The following is a 22,207-nucleotide window of genomic DNA, read 5'->3' on the forward strand; positions in this document are numbered from 1 at the left end:
CCAGAACAGATAAAAATAGACTTATAAATACAGAGAACAAATTGGTAGTTTCCAGAGTAGATGGGGTGGAGGGTGAGGGGTGTGGTGGGGAGATGCATGAAATAAATGAATAAAATGAATGTCACAGAGATAAAAAAAAGTACAGCATAAGGAGTATAGTCAGTAATATTATAATAATGGGACAATTTACTGTGGTATGCATTTTCAGTATAGTTGGTCACTATGTTGTATACCTGAAACTTATATAACAGTGGTATGTCAACTATACATCAGTAATAAAACTTTTTAGAAAAATAGGGAAATGGGTAATTTTTTATTAACTGGTGTATTTTAAATTATAGCATCTGTCACTGTTATTGTTCATAGTGGGTATTTAGTAAATATTTGTTGAATGGAATTTCTAAACCTTCTGTTTGTTACATTTCATAAACCTGCTGTTTGAATTCAACATTTCTCTTTGACAGTGAGAAAACTCTATTTTGAATATATGTCTCTCTTAAACAAGTATCTGTTAGAAGAGCCACGTACATGATAAATTTTGAAAACTTTTGAGAATCAGAAAGTTAGTTCAGTACTCAAGAGTTTCAGTATGTCAAGGCAGTCATTATTAATAACATTTTGGTGCATTTACTTTTAATATTTCTTCAGTAGGTTTTGTTTTAAAATACTGATACATTTAGTCTGTAAAATACTGTATATGCTCTTTAACAAAATGTTATAGTAATATATTTTTTGATATTGCAGATATTTTATAAGAATGGTAATACTAATATTCTGTTAGTGTATATGCCATAATTCGCATACCTGTTCCACTGTTGGGCAGATTTGGGTGGTTTTCAATTCTTAGCCATTATAAAGTAAAATTAGGCCATAATGAAGACCTTAGAGGATAAAACTTTTTTTGTATTTAAGGTGTTTTTTTTTTTAATTTCTTTTCTTACCACAAATCAGTCAGAATAAACAGGTTTTGTCAATTTTATTTTCCTTTAATTTTTTTAAATCTTTATTTATTTTTGAGAGAGAGACAGAGTGTGAGCAGGGGAGGAGCAGAGAGAGAGGGAGGCACAGAATCCAAAGCAGGCTCCAGGTCCCAAGCTATCAGCACAGAGCCCGAAGTGGGGCTTGAACTCACAAACCGTGAGATCATGACCTGAGCCAAAGTCAGACGCTCAACTGACTGAGCCACCCAGGCACCCCTGTATTTAAGGTTTTTTCCCCCTCTTAGGGTATGTAATGCCAAAAGACTTTCTAAAAGGATTAAAGCAATATATATTATTACCAGTAGTGACAAGAATGCTTACTTTATTAAATATTGATTAGAGTAACCTTTTTCATTATCTTCAAGAAAAAGTGTTAAGTAGAAAATAGTGTATGTTTTAAATTTGCATTTATTTGATTTTTGAGAAAACATTTTTTATCTTTTTATATTCAATTTTTTGTGGGTTCTGTAAATGTCTTTTAGATAATTAAAACATTATTATTTTTTTCTTTTTTGAGAGAGAGAGAGTATATGCATATGTGCAGGGTAAGGGCAAAGAGAGAGGGGGAGAGAGAATTGCTGACACAGGGCTCTATTTTCATGACCATGAGATCACAACCTGTGCCGAAATCAAGAGTTGGATGCTTAACTGACTAAGCCACTCAGGCACCCCAAAACAGATCATCTTAATGTCTCTTTCAGTCATTATTTTTTGAATCAATTTGAATTTCTTTCTAATTATTATAGATGTTTTGTTACAATGTAATACTACATTTCTTAACCAGAGAGCAGAAGTGACATTTCCCAGGTCACATGACTAATAATTCATAAAGGTGGGATTAGAATTTAGATCTCCTTAGTTCAGTGTGTCATTTCAAAGTAAGACATTGTTCTTTCTTTGGGAGGAAATTATGTTTCTATTAAACAAGTAGATTATATTATTAATATGGAGTTTATTTCCTATAAATTCATTAATTTCATTTTGCAGTAGAAACAATAAAAGTACTCATTAGGTGTTAAGTCTCATTTTGTTATTAAGTATCTTTGGCTTTAGCCATCCATATGAGGCATAATTTTTAAACAGTGATAGCTGGTCATTTCCTTCTATACTAGTTGAAATTTTGTTTAAGGTTTATTTATTTATTTATTTATTTATTAATTTTTAATTTTTAATTTTTATTTTCGAGAGGGAGAGTGACAGAGCACGAACAGGGGAGGGCAGACAGAAAGGGAGACACAGAATCCGAAGTAGGCTTCAGGCTCCGAGCTTGTCCTTACAGAGCCTGATGCGGAGCTTGAACTCACAAACTGCGAGATCATGACCTGAGCCAAAGTCAGACGCTTAACCGACTGAGCCATCCAGGCACCCCTACACTAGTTGAGTTTTAAAATTAGTTTTTTTATGAATAGGTTTAATTAAAAAAAATTTTTTTTTAATGTTGATTTTTGAGAGAGAGTGAGAGAGAGTGCAAGTGGGGGAGAGGCAGACACAGAATCTGAAGCAGGCTCCAGACTCTGAGCTGTCAGCACAGAGCCTGACATGGGCTCAAACCCATGAACAGTGAGATCATGACCTGAGCCAAAGTCGGATGCTTAACTTACTGAGCCACCCAGTTGTTCATATAAATAGGTTTAATACATGGGTTTATAAGATATCAAAATTTATAAGTGAAAGGCTCCTTTCTACCACTGTGCCTTAACTATAAGTTCCCTTTCCTAAAGAAAACCAATGTTACTAATTCTTGGAATACCTTTCAGAGATAGCCAGATACTGTCTTTGCATGGTCTTTGCATGTCCTAGCCGATGTGTATTTACTCCTTCCTCTCCCCTTTTAATTACATACCATTTAACCCACTGTGTTTATTATCTTGGCAGTAACCACTTTTCTTAATTGTTTCATCCTTTTAAATTATATATCTGGATTATAATTTGTTTTAGTAGTCCCTTGTTAACGAACATTTTAGCTATTCTGTTTTTCTTTTTGCTATTAGAAAAAAAATGCTGTAATGAATGAACAACCTTGTATATTGCTACAAATATTTTTTAGCCTATACTTTCAGTATTGGTATTAGAATTTGAGGAGTTTATATTTTTTTCATTTTGATGGGTATTACCAAATTGCCCTCCATAGAGATTGTATCAGTTTATACTCCCACCAACATGAGTCTACATATCTCTGTTCTTTCCAAGATACTGTCTTAAAGGTTAAAAAATCTTTTCTAATCAAATACCTTTTCATATGTGTTTTTACCATGAAGTATCCATATATTTTCCTTTTTTATGTAGATTTGGTGAAACTCTTTATATAGTTGGGAAACTAACCTTTTGCCTGCAATTATTTTTTCCTCAGTTTCTTTTTAGACTTTATGAGTGACATATTTTTGCCACATAACAAAGTGTATTTTTATGTAGTTAAATCTATCAGTCTTTTTCTCTTATAGTTTCTGGTTTTTGTCACAACTAATTGTATTTAAAATAATGGAAGCTATTTTAAATATTAGGAGGGTGAGGCGTTGGGTAAAATAGGTGAAGGGAAGTAAGAGGTACAAACTTAAGTTGTAAAATAAATAATGAGAGGAAAGTACAGCATAAGGAATATAGTTAATAATACTATAGTAACATTGTATGGTGGCAGATAGTGACTGTACTTATCTTGGTGAGCACTGACTAATGTATAGAATTGTTGAATCACTATGTTGTATATCTGAAACTAACATTGTATGTCAACTACAATTTAAAAAATGTGGAGGGACACGTGGGTGGCTCAGTCAGTTGAGCATCTGAGTCTTGATTTCAGTTCGGGTCCTGATCCCAGGGTTGTGGGATTGAATCCTGCATCGGGCTCCACGCTGAGGGTGGAGCCTGCTTAAGATTCTCTCTCTCCCCCTCTCTGACTCTCTCCCCCACTGGTGCTTTCTCTCTTTCTAAAATTAAAAAAAAAAAGTGGAAACTATGTGAGTTAAGAAAATAGTTATTTGAATATATATATCAAGGTATAAATGACCTATGATATGTACTGAAAAATTAAACTAAGTATGTAATTTTGCTTTGTTTTGTACTATTACATAGATTTTATATAGTTTAAACTATTTTTTTTTAACTTTTAAGAAATAAATAATTTACCTTGTTTTATAGATGCCTTCCAGGATGTCAAATTTGTCAGCAACTTGTCAGGTAAGTTTAATAACATAACTCTGTTGAACAAATTTTGAAAAATAAAACAAATCTATTAAAAGCATCAGTTAGAATAAAAAGGTATAAAACTCACAGGTTATTATGTTTGAGGGTTACTTTACTCAGAGTTGGGAGAGAAAGGATAAGGTGTGAAACTCCAAGGAAACTATATGAGCAGAGTTCTAAAGCTGGATGTGAATTAGTTGGGTAAAGATTGAGCAAAAGTGATTTAGGCAGAGAGAATAGGATGTGGAAAAGCCTGACAGTGAAAGAGATTATGGTTCTGTCAGGAAACTGCAGAATGTAATATGGATATTGGAAAGATGTGAGCTGGAGAAATAAGTAGGGACCAGATCATTTAAACTATATACTGTGACACATAGTTTTGATTTTGTTTTCTTCTTTTTTTTCTTCTTTGGTAAAAGCAGTTGGCATTTTGAGGAGATTATTGGGAGAAAAAAGTAGTTTGGAAAGTTTTGGAGTAATTTTGGAATAAATCAGAGCTTGAATTAATATAGTGGCTAGGATGATGAAGAGAGGTAGACGTATTTGAAGGGATGAATGAGATAAGCTCAATAAGATTTGATGAATGTGTAGAGAAAGGAAGATTTGAAGATAGTACCTAAATTTCTAACTTATCTAAGTAAATAGTAATCTTGTTCATTAAGATCTGATGAAGAGTTAGAAGAGTAATAATAGAAGGTCTCTGGTAGGTAGGCTAGGAAGAAAAGTACACAGTGAGTTCATTTTAGATATACTGAGTTGTTTTACCATTTCCAGTCTTATACATTCCTTCCTTTATATGTGAGGTTCCATCTGGTATCTTTCCACTCAGACTGAGGAGCTTCCTTTAGTGTTTGATATAATGCAGGTAGTGGAGGTGAATTTTCTCAAACTGGTTTATCTGAAAATGTATTTTCATATTTTTCAGGTTTTTTTTTTTTAACTCATTTTTGAAGGATATTTTCTCTAGATGTAGAATGCTGAGTTGACCATTTTCCCATTCCAGCACTTTAAAGATAACGTTATTTTGTCTTCTGGCTTTTGTTTTTGGTGAGACGTCAGTTGTCACTAGTGTAGTTACTCTGTATGTAATGCCATCTTTTTTCCCTCTGCTAGTTTAAAGATTTTTTTTCTGTATCTTTAGTTTCCAGCAGCAGGTATACAATGTGCCTAAGAGTGGTTCTCTTTGTATATACTCTGCAGTAATATTTGCAAGTTCATATCTATCACTGGATTGGGAAGTTTTTAGTCATTGTTTCTTAAAATATTTTCTGCCCCATTCTCTCTTTCTTCCCTCTGAGACTCCAGTTATACCTTTGTTAGATTGTATGATATTTTCCATGGGTTACTGAGGCCCTGTTTTTTTTTTTTTGTAATTAAAATTTTATTTTAATTAAATAATTAAAATTAATAATTAAAATTATGCTGATTAAAGTAGAACATTTGTATTGATATGTCTTAAGATTCACTAATTTTTTTTTTCTTTGATTACTATAGCTTTGTATATTTTCTTTCACTAATTATTTCTGCAGTCACGAATAATGCTGTTTGGCCCATCCAGTGAACTTTTTGTGCATTATATTTTTCAGTTCTAAAATTTTTGATTCTTTATTACAGTTTCTAAGTCACTACTGAGATGCCCTGTCTGTATCCTTGTTATCACATCATCTTCTATTTATAGAAGTCTTTGAACATATTTATAACATCTGCATTAAAATTTTTTTTTACTAATTCCAACATCAGGTGTCATTTAGGGTCTGTTTCTGTTGAATTATTGAATTTACTTTTTTCTTGATTACAAGTCACTTTTTTGCTTTTTAATATATATAGTAATTTTTTATTATATGCTCTGTGTTTGCATGATCCACCTCAGGAGTTCTGGGCTATGTTGTCTTCCTTTGAAGAATTTGAATTTTGTTCTGACAGGTGATTAAATTATTGGCAGATTATTTTGTCCTATCAGGCTTGATTTTATTCTTTGTTAGGGCAATTCTATTTTTATTTTGAACTTAGTCTTAGAATATGGACTGTACTCCTAAGGCATAACCTTTTTAGGATCTCAGCAGTATGCCCAGTATGGCTTTTCACTCTGAGCTAAAACTGCAGTGTTTCCCAGCTCTTTATGATTCCGTTCTCAGACCCACAGCAAGTGATTTCTGCTAGGTGTCAAAGTCTTGACTAACACAGATCCAGCTCAGTGTATGGCCAAGAACCCATGGTGACTCCTCATGCAAGTTTCTTTTCTCCCTCTTTATAGTTCTCTCTTCTCTTGTACCCTGCTACAAATTCTAGCTGTTTCAGCAGTCTGGAATTCTGTTTGTTGCTTCCTTCCTCAGCTCTTGACACTGCCATTTTTTACCTGGGCATTATCTCAGTGCATAATGGTTGAGAAACTGCCCCAGTGTGGTGCATTTATGGGACTCACCTCATATATTTTTCTTCATGTCAGGGATTGAAGTCTCAGTACCTCTTGTTCAGTAGTTAAAAACAGTTATCTCATATATTTTGTCTACTTTTGTCAAGTGTCCCCAGGATGACCTTGAGGTTTGGTGATTAGCTAGAAGGACTCACAGGACTCAGGATGTAGTGAGTAGTACTCATGGCCAATGCTTAGTAAGTATGAGGATATCTGTGTTGAAGAAGTTGTCTCTTTTCCTAGTTTGCTGAAAATGTTTCTAGTGAATAGATGTTGAATTTTGTTGGTCTTTTTGTTTCATTAGTTTTTCTTTTCATATTTCATTATGTTCTCTTTATTATTTCTTCCTATCTGCTTACTTTGGGTTTAATTTGCCCTTTTTAGTTTTTTAAGGTGGAAGTTTAGATTAGTATTGCTTGCAGATCTTGTTTTCTAATTTATATATTACAAATTTTTATCCTATATATTTTTATAGTGCAAAGTATGCATATAAATACACTAGCTTTTATACTAAACACTGTACAGTTAGATCCTGCATATTTTGATATTATTTCTATTTTCATTTTTTCAAATATTTTCTAGTTTCTTTGTGACTTTCTTTGATCCATGAGTTAATAAAAAGTGTGTCATTTAATTTCCAAAAACTTGAGGATTTTCCCAGTATGTTTCTTTTATTGGTTTCTAGTTTAATTTCACTGTAGTCTGAGAACATACTTTATATGATTTCCATCCTTATTTTAGTTTATTGAGACTTATTTTGTGGCCCAGAATATGGTTAATCTTGGTGAATACTTCCTGTGCACTCAAGTAGAGTTTATATTCTTTTGCTGGTGGAGTGTTCTGTAAATGTCTATTCAGTCACTTTGGTTGGCTGATAGTTTTGTTCCAGTCTTACAGGATTCTGATTTGATAAGGAGTTTTGTTTTTTTTTTTCCTTTTATTACTTTAAAGATGCTTTGCAAACAAGTTGGGGTACCTGGCTGGCTCACTTGGAACAGCATGCTACTCTTAATCTTGGGGTTGTGAATTTGAGCCCCACGTTGGGTTTAGAGATTACATAAATAAAACTTAAAAAGTAAGATGCTATACCACAGTGACTGTGGATTGCATGATTTTTTTATAGGATGTCTGCTGTCATAATTAGCTTTGTTCTTTGGCATATATTGTGACACTTGTACTCTGCTACTTTTCTTTCTTTCTTTTTTTTTTTTTTGCTACTTTTCTACTTTTAAGATTTTCTCTATCACTGGCTTTCAGCAGTGCTCTAGTGTGATTTCTTTAAGCTTGTTTTCCTTAGTTGTTATTGAACTGCTCAAATTTGTCTTTCAAATAGTTTTCAGATTTTTGCCCAGTGTTTTCAAATTTTTATTTCCACTCCCTCATTTCTGGGCCTTGGATTATGTGTGTGTGTTGAGATACTTAATATTGTTCCACAGGTTGCTAATGTTCTATTCCTTTTGTTCCCCTCCAGTCTTTTCTGTCATTGTTTCAGTTTGGATAGAGTCTTTTGCTATTTTTTCAAGTTTACGGGTTTTCTTTCTTTGTGGTGTCTTATATGTTATAAATCTTATCTTATGGCATTTTCATTTCAGATATTATTTTTATTTTATTATTTATTAATTAGTTTATTTAATTTTTTAATTTACATCTAAGTTAGCATATAGTGCAACAGTGATTTCAGGAATAGGTTCCTTAATGCCCTTTACCCATTTAGCGCTCCTGCCCTCCCACAACCCCTCCAGCAACACTCTGTTTGTTCTCTATGTTTAAGAGTCTCTTATGGGGGCGCCTGGGTGGCACAGTCGGTTAAGCGTCCGACTTCAGCCAGGTCACGATCTCGCGGTCCTGAGTTCGAGCCCCACGTCGGGCTCTGGGCTGAGGGCTCAGAGCCTGGAGCCTGTTTCCGATTCTGTGTCTCCCTCTCTCTCTGCCCCTCCCCCGTTCATGCTCTGTCTCTCTCTGTCCCAAAAATAAATAAACGTTGAAAAAAAAAAATTAAAAAAAAAAAAAAAAGAGTCTCTTATGTTTTGTCCTCCTCCCTGTTTTTAATATTATTTTTGCTTCCCTTCCCTTATGTTCATCTGTTTTGTATCTTAAATTCCTCATATGCGTGAAGTCATATGATATTTGTCTTTCTCTGACTAATTTCGCTTAGCATAATACCCTCCAGTTCCATCCATGTAGTTGCAAGATTTCATTCTTTTTGATTGCTCCATTGTATATATGTATGTACCATATCTTTATCCATTCATCTGTTGATGGGCATTTGGGCTCTTTCCATACTTTGGCCATTGTTGATAGTACTGCTATAAACTTTGGGGTGCATGTTTTCCTTTGAAACAGCACACCTGTATCCCTTGGATAAATAGTAGCGCAATTGCCAGGTTGTAGTGTAGTTCTATTTTTTAGTTTTTTGAGGAACCTCCATACTGTTTTCCAGAGTGACTGCACCAGTTTGCATTCCCACCAGCAGTGCAAAAGAGATCCTCTTTTTCCGCATCCTTGCCAACATCTGTTGTTGCCTGAATTGTTAATGTTAGCCATTCGGACAGTTGTGAGGTGGTGTCCCATTGTGGTTTTGATTTGTATTTCCCTGATGATGAGTGATGTTGAGCATTTTCATGTGTCGGTTGGCCATCTGGATGTCTTCTTTGGAGAAGATATTCATGTCTTTTGCCCATTTCTTCAGTGGATTATTTTTTTTGGGGGGGGTGTTGAGTTTGATAAGTTCTTTATAGATTTTGGATACTAACCCTTTATCTGATAGGTCACTTGCAAGTATCTTCTCTCATTCCGTCAGTTGCCTTTTAGTTTTGCTGATTGTTTCCTTTGCTGTATAGAAGCTTTTTATTTTGATGAGGTCCCAGTAGTTCCATTTTTGCCCCCGGAGATGTGTGGCGTAAGAAGTTGCTGTGACTGAGGTCAAAGAGGTTTTTGCCTGCTTTCTCCTCTTGGATTTTGATGGCTTCCTGTATTACATTTAGGTCTTTCATCCATCCATTTTAAGTGGTCCAGGTTCATTTTTCTGCATGTCGCTGTCCAGTTTTCCTAGAACCATTTGCTGAAGAGACTGTCTCTATTCTGTTGGGTGTTCTTTCCTGCTTTCTCAAAGATTAGTTGGCCATACTTTTGTGGGTCCATTTCTGAGTTCTCTATTTTGTTCCATTGATCTGAGTGTCTGTCTGTTTATGTGCCAATACCATACTGTCTTGATGATTACAGCTTTGTAATACATCTTGAAGTCTGGCACTGTGATACCTCCAGCTTTGGTTTTCTTTTTCAAGATTGCTTTGGCTGTTCGCGGTCTTTTCTGGTTCCATGCAAATTTTCGGATTGTTTGTTCTAGCTCTGTGAAGAATGGTGGTGTTGTTTTGTTAGGGATTGCTCAGATATTATTTTTAGATGTTACAGTTGCATGTTTTGTTTAATTTAATTTAATTTAATTTAATTTAATTTAATTTAATTTAATTTAATTTAATTTTTAGTAGGCTTCATGTCCAGCATGAAACCCATTGCAGGGTTTGAACTCACAACCCTGAGATCAAGACCTGAGCTGAGATCAAGAGTAAGATACTTAACTAACTGAGCCACTCAGGTGCCCCTGGTTCGGCCTTTTTTAAAAAAGTGTTTTACAGGGGTGCCTTGATGGCTCAGTTGGTTAACATCCTACTCTTGATTTCAACTCAGGTCATGATCCCATGGTCATGAGATCAAGCCCTGAGTTAGGCTCTAGTGGGCATGGAGCCTACTGAAGATTCTCTCTTTCTCTTCCTCTGCCCCTCCTCAACTCGTGTGTGTGTGTGTGTGTGTGTGTGTGTGTGTGTGTGTGTATGCGCGAGCATGTGCGCGCGCTCTCTCTCTCTCTCTCTCTCTCTCTCTCAAAAAAATTTTTTTTTCCAGTTCCTCCCTGGTTGTGGTCATGTTTTCATTCTGGTCACCTCCCAGAGCATATTTTTAATGGAGTTTATTTATAGTAGTTGTTATAGTTTCTGCTAATTCAACCATGTCTGTACAATTTTGTGTCTTCACGTAGTGATTTGTTTCCTACTTATTTTCCTACTTCTTTGCATGCTTCGTAATTAAAAAAAAATGTTTTGAGAGAGAGAGAGAGAGAGATCGAGCCAGGGGAGGGGCAGATACAGAGGAGAGTATAACAAGCATGATCCATGCTGTCCAACACAGAGTTCAGTCCCACAAACCACGAGATCATAACCTGAGCCGAAATCAGGAGTCAGATGCTTAACCAACTGAGCCACCCAGGTGCCGTGCATGCTTTGTAATTTTTGATGGATGCTATGCGTTATGAACTTTATGTCTTAGGGTGCTGGATTTTGTAATTTTCTGTTAGGGAGTTTTGGGCTTGTTTTAGCAGGGAATTAAGTTACTTTGGATCAGTTTGATCATTTCAAGTCTTGCTTTTCTAGTTTGTCATGGCACATGTGGGTCTAGGTCTAATTTAGCCCTTCTAATAGGCATTACTCTTCTGATGACCCTTTTATAGGTCTTGTATATTGATTGAGATCTGTACTCTGGCTGGTGACAACACAAACTGTTCCCTGCCCTTTATGAACTTCCGGAGTTATTTGGCCTACTGTTGTCTAGTAGTTCTTGTTTGCTTTGGGTAGTTTATTCTTATTCACGTTCAAGGAGACCGTTCTGCAAAAATCTGGAACTCTCTCATGTAGCTCCCTCCTCTCTTTGTTTTTTGCCCTACAAATCTAGCTCCTTTGGTTTCTACAAACTGCAGTTAAGATTTTTTTGTGAAATCATTGAGACTGACTGGCTCCACTGGGTTCTGGCTTCCTATGTAGTAGTGTCCAATAATTGCTTCTAGGTAGAATACAATTGCTCTTTCTGCTCCTGGACCTGGGTCACCAGTGTTATCACTGTATAGGCTAGTTTGTATTTTCTTGAATTCTTTATACATGAAATCATAGAAATACGTTTTGTTTGGCATCTGGATTCTTTCATGCAGCATGATAATTTTGAGATCATCCATATTGTGTTTATTAGTGGTTCATTCCTTTCTGCTGCTGAATACTGTTCTATTATGTGGTTATACTACATTTTTTAGGTGTCCCACACTAAAGTTAGAGGACTACATCATCACAAGCAAATGTATTTATACTATTTTCATGCTATGTTGAAGGTATTAATTTATTGGTATTGTAAAATTAAAAAGTTAAATTATTTTTATACTCTTCATTGGTTCGTTCATTTTAATTCAGTTTTCCATTGACTAATTTTTTTGAAAGATCTTTTAAAAATTTCTTTACTTCAGGTGTTTTTGTGGTCGTTTGGTCAAGCAACATGCTTGTTTTACTGCAAGTCTTGCCATGAAATACTCAGATGTGAAATTGGGTGACCATTTTAATCAGACATTAGAAGAATGGTCTGTGGAAAAGCATACAGAACAGAGCCCAACAGATGCTTATGGAGTCATAAATTTTCAAGGCGGTTCTCATTCCTATAGAGCTAAGGTATGTCACATACTTGATTTTTTAAAATTTCATTTATCTTGTTATCTAAATAATACACATTTGTTGTCTGAAGATTTATGTAACAGTAAGTCAGGAAATTAGTCTCAGCCATTTTGTTATGTATTTTGAAGTTATTTGTATAGGTGCATATAAATATAGAAGTATCATATCTTTTTGGTGAATTGAACCTTTTATCATTATGAAATGTCTTTTAATCTCATTTTTTTTGACAAAGTCTGGTTTTTCTTTTTTTTTTTTTTTTAATGTTTTTATTTTTGAGAGAGAGAGGGAGAGACAGAGCACGAGCTGGGGTGGGAGGTGGGCAGAGAGAGAGGGAGACACAGAATCTGAGGCAGGCTCCGGACTCTGAGCTGTCAGCACAGAGCCCAATGCAGGGCTCGAACTCGTGAATTGCAAGATCATCACCTGGGGCATCCAGGTGCCTCCAGTGTCTGGTTTTTCTTAAATCAGCATAGCCAAGTTTTTTTTTTTTTCTTCCCTTTTACTTTTAACCTTTCCTTATGTTTAAAAGGTTTCTTTTTTCTTTCTTTTTTTTTTTTTTAAATATTTTTTAACGTTTATTTATTTTTGAGACAGAGAGAGACAGAGCATGAGCGGGGGAGGGCCAGAGAGAGAGGGAGACACAGAATCTGAAACAGGCTCCAGGCTCTGAGCTGTCAGCACAGAGCCTGATGCGAGGCTTGAACTCACGGACCGCGAGATCATGACCTGAGCCGAAGTCGGACGCTTAACCAACTGAACCACCCAGGCGCCCCAAGAGGTTTCTTTTTAAGAAGCACATAATTTTTAAGTTTAGTTTACTGTTGCACTTTTTCTTTATTCCCTTTTCTTTCTTACATGCTTTGGATTAAGTATTTTTTTTATTATTTCCTTCTTTATTAGCATGTTATTGATAACATTGTTTTTCTGTAGATTAAATGTTTGTTTGTTTGTTTGTTTGTTTGTTTTGAGAGAGAGGGAGAGAATGAGCAGGGGTAAGGCAGAGAGAGAGAGGGAGAGAGAGAATCCCAAGGAGGCTCTGTGCTGACAGCTCCAGTGCGGGGCTTGAACTCATGAATTGTGAGATCATGACCTGAGCCAAAATCAAGAGTTGGGTGCTTAACCAACTGAGCCACTCAGGTACCCCTTTCTATAGATTAATCTTATAGTAAGCACTACAAAATGCATTTTAATTTATTGTAAGTTAGTCCTTTTACTACTTTTTGGACAGTGCGAGAACCTTCAGAATACTTTTTAACTGCATTTATTTCTCTCATGACTTAGTGCTTTTGTTGGCATAATTTTAAACCCCCCAAACATAATTATTATTTGTTTAGATTCACCAACATTTTACCCTTTAGGTTGTTCTTTGTTCTAACTCCCTGCCTTGCTGGGAAAAGCAGTGCTAAAGGTGGATTCATCTCTCCAAGTTTTCCTATTCTTTCGGATCTGGATCCCAGTTTTTCATGGCCTTGGTAGCTTTCTGATGCTTTCAGACCTGTTATTTATGGGATGCCTGGGTGGCTCAGTCATTTTTTTTTTAATTTTTTTTAATGTTTATCTTTATTTTTGAGAGAGAGAGACAGAGCATGAGCTGGGGAGAGATGGAGAGAGAGGGAGACACAGAATCTGAAGCAGGCTCTGGGCTCTGAGCTGTCAGCACAGAGCCCGATGCGGGGCTCGAGCTCATCAACTGCGAGATCATGACCTGAGCTGAAGTCGGACGCTCAACCGACTGAGGCACCCAGGCGCTCCTGGCTCAGTCATTTAAGTGCGGACTTTGGCTCAGGTCATGATCTTGCAAGTCATGAGTTCAAGCCCTTTGTCAGACTCTGTGCTGATGGTGCAGAGTCTGCTTGGGATTTTCACTCTCTCTGCCCCTCCCCTATTTGCGCTTTCTCTCCCTAAATAAATAAACTTAAAAAAAGTGTTATTTATTTTCTAGCTTCTCTGTTCCTAGGGGCAGAGTTAATTCAAGACAGTCTAGTCTACCATTGTCCAAAGTGGAATTCCTTATTTATTCCTTAAATAATCTTTTTTTTAATTTGTTTTCTAAACACTATTTTATGTACCCAAATATAATAATGACTTAAAACTAATGTGGGAAGACCTCGTATAGAACAAATCTCATTGCATTCTCTAGAGTCTTCTCATTTTTGTAGAATTCTGATATTTTGGATTTTGATATTTTAGAATATTTTTCATTGGTATTTGAGCTCTGTAAAGCAGTGGGCAATATATTGTTTTGCAAGGAACCTTTCTTAGAGATGATTAAAAATGTTTTTCTTCTGGGGTGCTTGGGTGGCTCAGTTGGTTATGTGTCTAGCTTGGGCTCAGGTCATGATTTTGTGGTCTGTGAATTTGAGCCCTGTGTCAGGCCCTCTGCTGACAGCTCGGAGCCTGGAGCCTACTTGGGATTCTGTGTCTCCCTTACTCTCTCTGCCCCTCTTCTGCTTGTACTGTTTCTCTTTCTCTCTCAAAAATAAGTAAACATTTTTAAAAAACCTTTTTTTTAATGTTTTTCTTCCAACATATGAATATTTCAGATTTCTTATGCAGTAAATCATACAAACACATTAGAGAAAATGAATTAGAGTGGTCATAGCAAGTAAGTTTCGTGATGTCACTTAAGACAAAGATAATTTTCTTAACCTTTCAAACAAGAGTAAATTATACCACAGATGGGACAGCTTATTTTCTATAGAATTTTTCAAATATTAAACTTGTGAATCCATTTGAACACCTTGAAATATTGAGTAAAAAAATATTTTTGTTATTTTACTGCATATTCAAAATTCTGTTATAAATAGACTGGATCATTGGCATAATTTTCAAAGTTAATACAGTATTTGCCTCTGTTTATAGCAAGAGTTGTAGAAGCTTCCATTTTTTTTTCATTATTCTTTTCTCTTTTTCCCTTTTATCATCACTGTAGCTAGCCTTAGCACTTCCCACTACTGCATACTCATAGTTACACCAAACCATTAAATACTGTGCATAGATAAAGAGTAATTGAGTTTATATAAACAGAAAGAGGAAAATATTTATGTTTTAAAGGTTAAAAATTTGAGTACCACTGCTTCTATAGCTCTTACAGACTGATTTTCCAACTTTAAAATCATTTGTTATTGTTTATTCCTAGGAGTGTTAAGTACATTAAAAGCAACCTGTCAAATCTATTTAATAATAATCTGATCTAAATAACATTTTTTAAGTTGTATAATGTTGCATTATGAAACCTATGAACATATTCAGTTATTTTGTCCTTTTAAAAATCTTTTTTTAGTATGTGAGACTATCATATGACACCAAACCTGAAGTCATTCTACAACTTCTGCTTAAAGAATGGCAAATGGAATTACCCAAACTTGTTATCTCTGTGCATGGAGGCATGCAGAAATTTGAGCTTCACCCACGAATCAAGCAGCTGCTTGGAAAGGGTCTTATTAAAGCTGCAGTTACAACCGGAGCCTGGATTTTAACTGGAGGAGTAAATACAGGTAATGTGATGATTATATCAATTTTATTTAGTGTGTTTATGTCTCATAATATTAATTAGATATTTTAAATAATAGTCAACACCAAATATCAGTATATTCATCTTTTTCTGTTAAATAATTTATATAGTTCCTAAGTATAAATGGTAATTGTAGAAGTATTTGATTTTCATTTAGTCTTAAAAATAATAACTGTAGAGCAGGTATTAACAAACTGTGGTCCCAGGCACCAAATCCAACCCAGTCATTGTTTTTGTAAATAAAGATTTATTGGAGCACAGCTACACTCATTTGTTTTTGAATTATCTATAGTTACATTTGCACTACAACAACAGAGGTGAATAGATGTGACAGAGACTGTTTACCTTGCAAACCCTAAAATGTTTATTATTTGACCTTTTACCAGAAAAAGGTTGTTGACCCCTACTATAGAGCCAAGTGTTACTCCTGTCACTCTCTGACTACTGGTAAATTGAACCCAGGATGGCAGTCCATTGCCTAGGCAGTGGTAAGAAGTAGCTTTCAAAATTAATTTTTAATATACTATAATTTTTCATTCCAAGTCTTCTTTACCACATATATAAGTTAGATCTAAAAATGGCAGATTAACTTTAGTGTCCAAAGTAAAATAAAATTATTACTGTTTGCAGACATTTAATTCATTATCAGCAGCTGGTTTTTGAATCTCATTGTGTGTCAGGCATTCTTCTGGATGCTAAAGATCTACCATTCCACAAAGCAAAGAAAATATTTACCTTTGTGGAGCTTATATTTTAGCAGGGGAGATGCAGATAACAAACAGATAACAAACATGTAAATATGTTATTACATGTTAGATGATAAGTGCTATGGAGACACATGAAATATAGAGGAAGGATGGTGAGGGATGGTGGAGGGGGCTTCATTAATAAGGTGACATCTGAGTAGAAATTGAAGGAAATGAGGGAGCAAGATAAGAATAGTGTGGGACAGAGTATTTAAAAGAAAAGAAACTGCTAGTTTGTTGGAAGAATGGTAAGAAGGGTACAGTGTAGGTAAGTAGAATGAATAAGGAAGGCTAGATGATGAGGTTGGAAAGGTATGGGGGTATGGTGGGTGATGGGATGGGGTGAGTTGGGGTAGAGTGGTGAATAGCAGGGGCAAAGGCACATCATTATATAAAACCTTATAGGCCATTACAAGCAAGGACTTTCACATTTACTCTGAGTAAGAAGGGAAGGTTTAAGCAGAGAGTTGACAAGAACAAAGATCATTTGGATGATGTTTTGAAAATAGACTATGCACAGGCAAGGCAGCAGTTGGAAGACCAGTGAAGAGGCTATTTCCATAATCCAGATGAGGAAGGAGATCTAATGCATTATAAAAATCAAATTGAGTGATGCATTGGTTTTCTAGGGCTTCCATAACAAAATACCACAGGCTGGGTGGCTTAAGCAAAATAAATTTTCTCACAATTTTGGAGGTCCCAAGATCAAGTTGTTAGCAGGTTTGGCTCCTCCCGAGGCCTCTCTCCTTGGCTTGTAGATGGTCACTTTCTCACTGTTTCCTCTTTGTGCATGTGCATTCCTGGTATCTCTTTCTGGGTCCAAAATTTCCTTTCCATAAAAGGACACCAGACAGATTGGGTTATGGCCTCATTTACAGTGTATAGTCTCCTTAAAGGACCTGTCTCCAAATACAGTCACATTCTGAGGTGCTGAGATTAGGATTTCAACATAAGAATTTTGGGAAAGATACAGTTCAGCCCATAACAAGTGATAATGAGGAGTTACATGCTCTTTTGAATTACCTTTTCTACTTTTTTCCTTATTTTTGATTCAGTTGGACAACTTTTGTAGTTGCTTGGTGTGTGTGTGTGTGTGTGTGTGTGTGTGTGTGTGTGTGTGTGTGTGTGTGTTGCTTATGGTCCTGAGCCATACTCTTCATTTTTTTTTAGATGATGTGTAGAACAATAACAAACTACAGTTACTTACATGAGGAATCTAAGAGAGGACTAGGCCTAACAACATGGTAAAAGTTATTTTTACATGTGTTTCAGGCAGTTGTAGTGATTTGACATTGTGGGATTCTTTTGTTTGTTTTCTTTTTGGTCCTTGTGTTTTCTTTCATCAGTTTGTCTTTTGGACCTCATTGCTTTTTATCTTTGTATAAAGAAAAATATCACCAATTATAGTGTCATAGATTGAGCACAGGATTATTCTGAAAACAATAACTACTTTCAAATAAAGTGAAATAAATTTTGTATAAACAGGTGTGGCAAAACATGTTGGTGATGCCCTCAAAGAACATGCTTCCAGATCATCTCGAAAGATTTGCACTATTGGAATAGCTCCATGGGGAGTGATTGAAAACAGAAATGATCTTGTTGGGAGAGACGTAAGAATGATTTAAAAAACTTCTTATGTTTGAACTTCTGTATAAACAAAATTAGAGTAAAAATAGTGCAAGTCAACTTAAACTATTCATGATCATACTATACTTTTCAAATTATGTTTAAAAAGTATTTTCTTGGGGTGCCTGGGTGGCTCAGTCAGTTAAGCATCTGACTTCGGCCTAGGTCATGATCTCATGGCTCATGGGTTCAAGCCCCACATTGGGCTCTGTGCTGACAGCTCAGAACCTGGAGCCTGCTTCAGATTCTCCCTCTCTCTCCCTCTCTCTTTGCCCCTCCCCCCCCCAAAAATAAACATTAAAAAAATTTTTTTTAAGTTATTTTCTTGAGGTTTTCTTACTATCCTTTCAAAAATGCATTCATAGTGGGGCGCCTGGGTGGCACAGTCAGTTAAGCGTCCCGACTTCAGCCAGGTCACGATCTTGCGGTCCGTGAGTTCGAGCCCCGCGTCGGGCTCTGTGCTGACAGCTCAGAGCCTGGAGCCTGTTTCCGATTCTGTGTCTCCCTCTCTCTCTGCCCCTCCCCCGTTCATGCTCTGTCTCTCTCTGTCCCCCCCCAAAAAAAAAAATGCATTCATAGATATAAGTAATTGGCATTGTATTATTTAAATTTTTTTTTTTAATGTTTACTACTTATTTTTTTGAGAGACAGAGTTTGAGTGGGGGAGGGGCAGAGAGAGAGGGAGAATCTGAAGCAGGCTCCAGGGTCCGAGCTGTCAGCACAAAGCCTGACAGTGGGGCTCGAACCCACGAACCATGAGATCATGACCTGAACTGAAGTCAGATGCTTAAACGACTGGGCCACCCAGGTGCCCTGTATTATATTATTAGTATGTTTCGGTTTCTGTTTTGTATAGCTATTTCACACCTTTTCCAAATCACGCCAGTCTTTGCAATTAAATTTTTAATGACATTAAGAATTAATTTTATTGTCACTAAGAGTAGTAATCAGTTGCTAGTGTTTTATTTGAATAGGTTAAGGACATGTGAATTGGTTATAAATATTTGTCAAGAGACTAGTAAAAAAGAATTACTGAATTATAATGATCACTTTCAAGTGTGATTATATTTCTATTATCAAATTTAAAGATTCTCCTTAGGGCTAGAAAAATAGCAATATAACATTTGATTGCTCTAATTCAGTGTCCTTTGTATATTGCTCTTTATTCACTAATAACCTAACAGTTTATTCACACTACTTATTATTTATTTTCGGTTTCCTTTGCATGTAATAATAAAATAGTATATATTCTAGGGGCGTCTGGGTGGCTTAGTTGGTTAAGCGTCTGATTCTTGGTTTTGGCTCAGGTCATGATCTCAAGGTTCATGGGATGTAGCCCCACGTTGGGCTCTGTGCTGACAGCCTGGAGCCTACTTGGGATTCTCTCTCTCTCTTTCTCTCTCTGTCTCTCCTCTCCCCTCAAAATAAATAAATAAATAAATAAATAAACTTTTAAAAAATAATATATATTCTGAAATGAGATGAAATACAGTTGTATGGTTCAACCCCATTGTTGGTTAATTTTCAGTTGGTTAAAAGCTTGTACTTTTTCACTGGGTGTTGTATGTAATTGATGAATCACTGAATTCTACTCCTGAAACCAGTATTGCACTGTATGTTAACTAAGTAGAATTTAAATAAAAATTTGGAAAAAAAAGTGTTGGGAGAAAAAAAACCATGAACCTAAAAAAGAAAAGCTTGTGCTTTTTGACACCTTTTTTTTTTTGACATTTTCTATTTGTTACTATATTGTAAATAGAATTTTACCTCTTACTTGCCTTTATAGATTATTTCAAAGTTATTTTTTCTTTATATTATAATTAATCCTGCCCACTAACTCATGTTTGCTGTTGTTTAGGTGGTTGCTCCTTATCAAACATTGTTGAACCCTCTGAGCAAATTGAATGTTCTGAATAATCTACATTCCCATTTCATATTGGTGGATGATGGCACTGTTGGAAAGTATGGGGCAGAAGTCAGACTGAGAAGAGAACTTGAAAAAACTATTAATCAGCAAAGAATTCATGCTAGTAAGGGAATTTATAAGTTTGTTATTGTTGAGATCATTCTAGGCTAGATTCTAAAAAGATTCTAAAAAGGTTCTTCGGAGGGTTTATTTCCTTTTGTAGCAAGACAGCATACAGAACAACCAAAATGACTGATCTTAGGGGTGACTGGGTGGCTCAGTCAGTTAAGCGTCTGACTTTGGCTCAGATCATGATCTCATGGTTCATGAGTTTGAGCCCTGCTTTGGGCTTTGTGCTGACACCTTGGAGCCTGGAGCCTGCTTCAGATTGAGTGACTCCCTCTCTCTCTATTCCTCCCCTGTTCACACTTCTTCTCTGTCTCTCTCTCTCTCTCAAAAAAAAATAAAGATTAAAAAAAATTAAAAAAAAAAAGGACTGATCTTAGGCCAAATAGGAAGTCTGAGCCCAAATAGGGTATTCACATATTGAGGCCAAAGCCACAAAGGTTCATTGGAAGCTCTGTTGCTGTTGTAATCCCCTTGCAGCTCAAGGAATTCAGAAATATATTTAATGTGTGATGTATTCTAATACATGACTTGAAATTCAAGATTGAAGAGGAAAAGAGGAAAAAAAGATAGTTTATTGCAAAGTAAGAATCATCTTGTTTAAAGTTTATAACATGAATAGGTATCACTCTTTGGTAGCTGTGTCTTAAAAATTGGTATTCTTGACACTGGTCTTCCTTTCCAACCATGGTCATACTTTCTGATTCAACTTCTAGATTTCTCTTTCAAAAAGAAGAAATTTTATAGTCCTAGGACACCAAGAAGGTGGGCTTTGTGACAAAGTGAAATCGAAATACAAAATTATAGAAGGGTGCATTCAAATTATGTTGGAGTCATATCCTCTCCTAAAATTCAGGAATGTTTTAGAATCCTACATTTATGTGTATTGGGATTCTTTCACTGCAAGTTATTGTAAAAACAAAAATTGGTATTCTTCACTAAATCTTTTCTGTTACTCTTGTAGAGGTCTTGGATTTTTTTTTTTATCAGTTACATTTAGGTAGTCCTGACTCTGTCATTAATTTTTATGTTAATGTCTCATTGCATTTGAAATCAGAAATACACATTTTAAAAACGAGTAAAAACAAATATACATTAGAAGTTCAACTCCCACAGTATTAGAAAGCAAACTAGGGGTGTCTTGGCTGGCCCAGTGGGTGGGGCATGCAACTCATGATCTCAGGGTTGTGAGGTCAGGCCCCATGTTGTGTGTAGAGATTACTTAAAAATTTTAAAAATCTTAAAAAGAAAAACAAATTGGTGTTATAAATTATTTGTCAAGAGTTCCAATTAGTGAAATATACAAAATAAATTTTACTTTTCAGTGAATCTAAATTCTAGTGCATGCCTAATCATAGAAGTATTGTATTTCTAATTTTGTCATTTAGAACAGATTTTAATTTAATGAAAAAGTAATGTATTCGGTGTTTAACTTACTTATGCAAGATTTGGTATCATGTTGAATACCTAAAGTGAAGTCAGCACAGTCGTATAAGAAATTATATTTTGGCTTATTTTTATTTTGGTTTTGATTAAGTAAAAAAATAAGATTAAATTACTCTATGTTTTGCCTGATACCTTGCAATCTTTTACTTTGTTAAGGAATTGGACAAGGTGTCCCTGTGGTGGCACTTATATTTGAGGGTGGACCAAATGTCATCCTCACAGTTTTAGAATACCTTCAGGAAAGTCCTCCTGTTCCAGTCGTTGTTTGTGAAGGAACAGGCAGAGCTGCAGATCTACTGGCTTATATTCATAAACAAACAGAAGAAGGAGGGTAAGTATGTGATTGCAAAAAAGATTTTAATAACTATGTAAAGAGACTTATGGTTTTTAGAATATTGGATTCATTTCAGTATTTTATGAACATGAAAATTTAAAGTTTAATCATACCTTTAAGGTTTGAGGAAATAGCTTGTCTTATACATTATGGGAATGAATTAAAATATAACAGTCTTCATAGAGGACAATTTTGTAAGATCTATGAAACATACAGAGGCATGTATCTTTTGACCCCTTTGTTCCATTTCTAGGAATTGTTGGTATACGTGTACTTTTACACGTGTGATATACACAAGATTATAAAAAGTTACTCATTACAATGTTTTTTGTAAAAGTAAAAGATTGGAACAAAATAGAATGTGTATCAAGAGGACTAGATAAACAAATTATGGTATATCTACATAACAGTTTGTGGCTGAGAAAGGTTGGTATCCGTACTAGATTTTGGAAG

General features: G+C 35.4%; 1 protein-coding gene across 1 annotated transcript in view; it reads left to right on the top strand.

Annotated features, from left to right (window-relative positions):
• Positions 1-22,207, top strand: part of TRPM7 (transient receptor potential cation channel subfamily M member 7) — a 122,919-nt gene that overhangs the window by 24,414 nt on the left and 76,298 nt on the right. Inside the window, exons 3-8 of the mRNA XM_043555435.1 lie at positions 4,116-4,154; positions 11,855-12,053; positions 15,340-15,553; positions 17,802-17,926; positions 19,801-19,972; positions 21,577-21,751. Coding sequence (XP_043411370.1) covers positions 4,116-4,154; positions 11,855-12,053; positions 15,340-15,553; positions 17,802-17,926; positions 19,801-19,972; positions 21,577-21,751 — 924 coding nt within the window. The remainder of the gene's footprint in view (positions 1-4,115; positions 4,155-11,854; positions 12,054-15,339; positions 15,554-17,801; positions 17,927-19,800; positions 19,973-21,576; positions 21,752-22,207) is intronic.

This window comes from Prionailurus bengalensis, chromosome B3 (genome assembly GCF_016509475.1).
Source record: "Prionailurus bengalensis isolate Pbe53 chromosome B3, Fcat_Pben_1.1_paternal_pri, whole genome shotgun sequence".
In the NCBI taxonomy this organism is placed as follows: domain Eukaryota; kingdom Metazoa; phylum Chordata; class Mammalia; order Carnivora; family Felidae; genus Prionailurus; species Prionailurus bengalensis.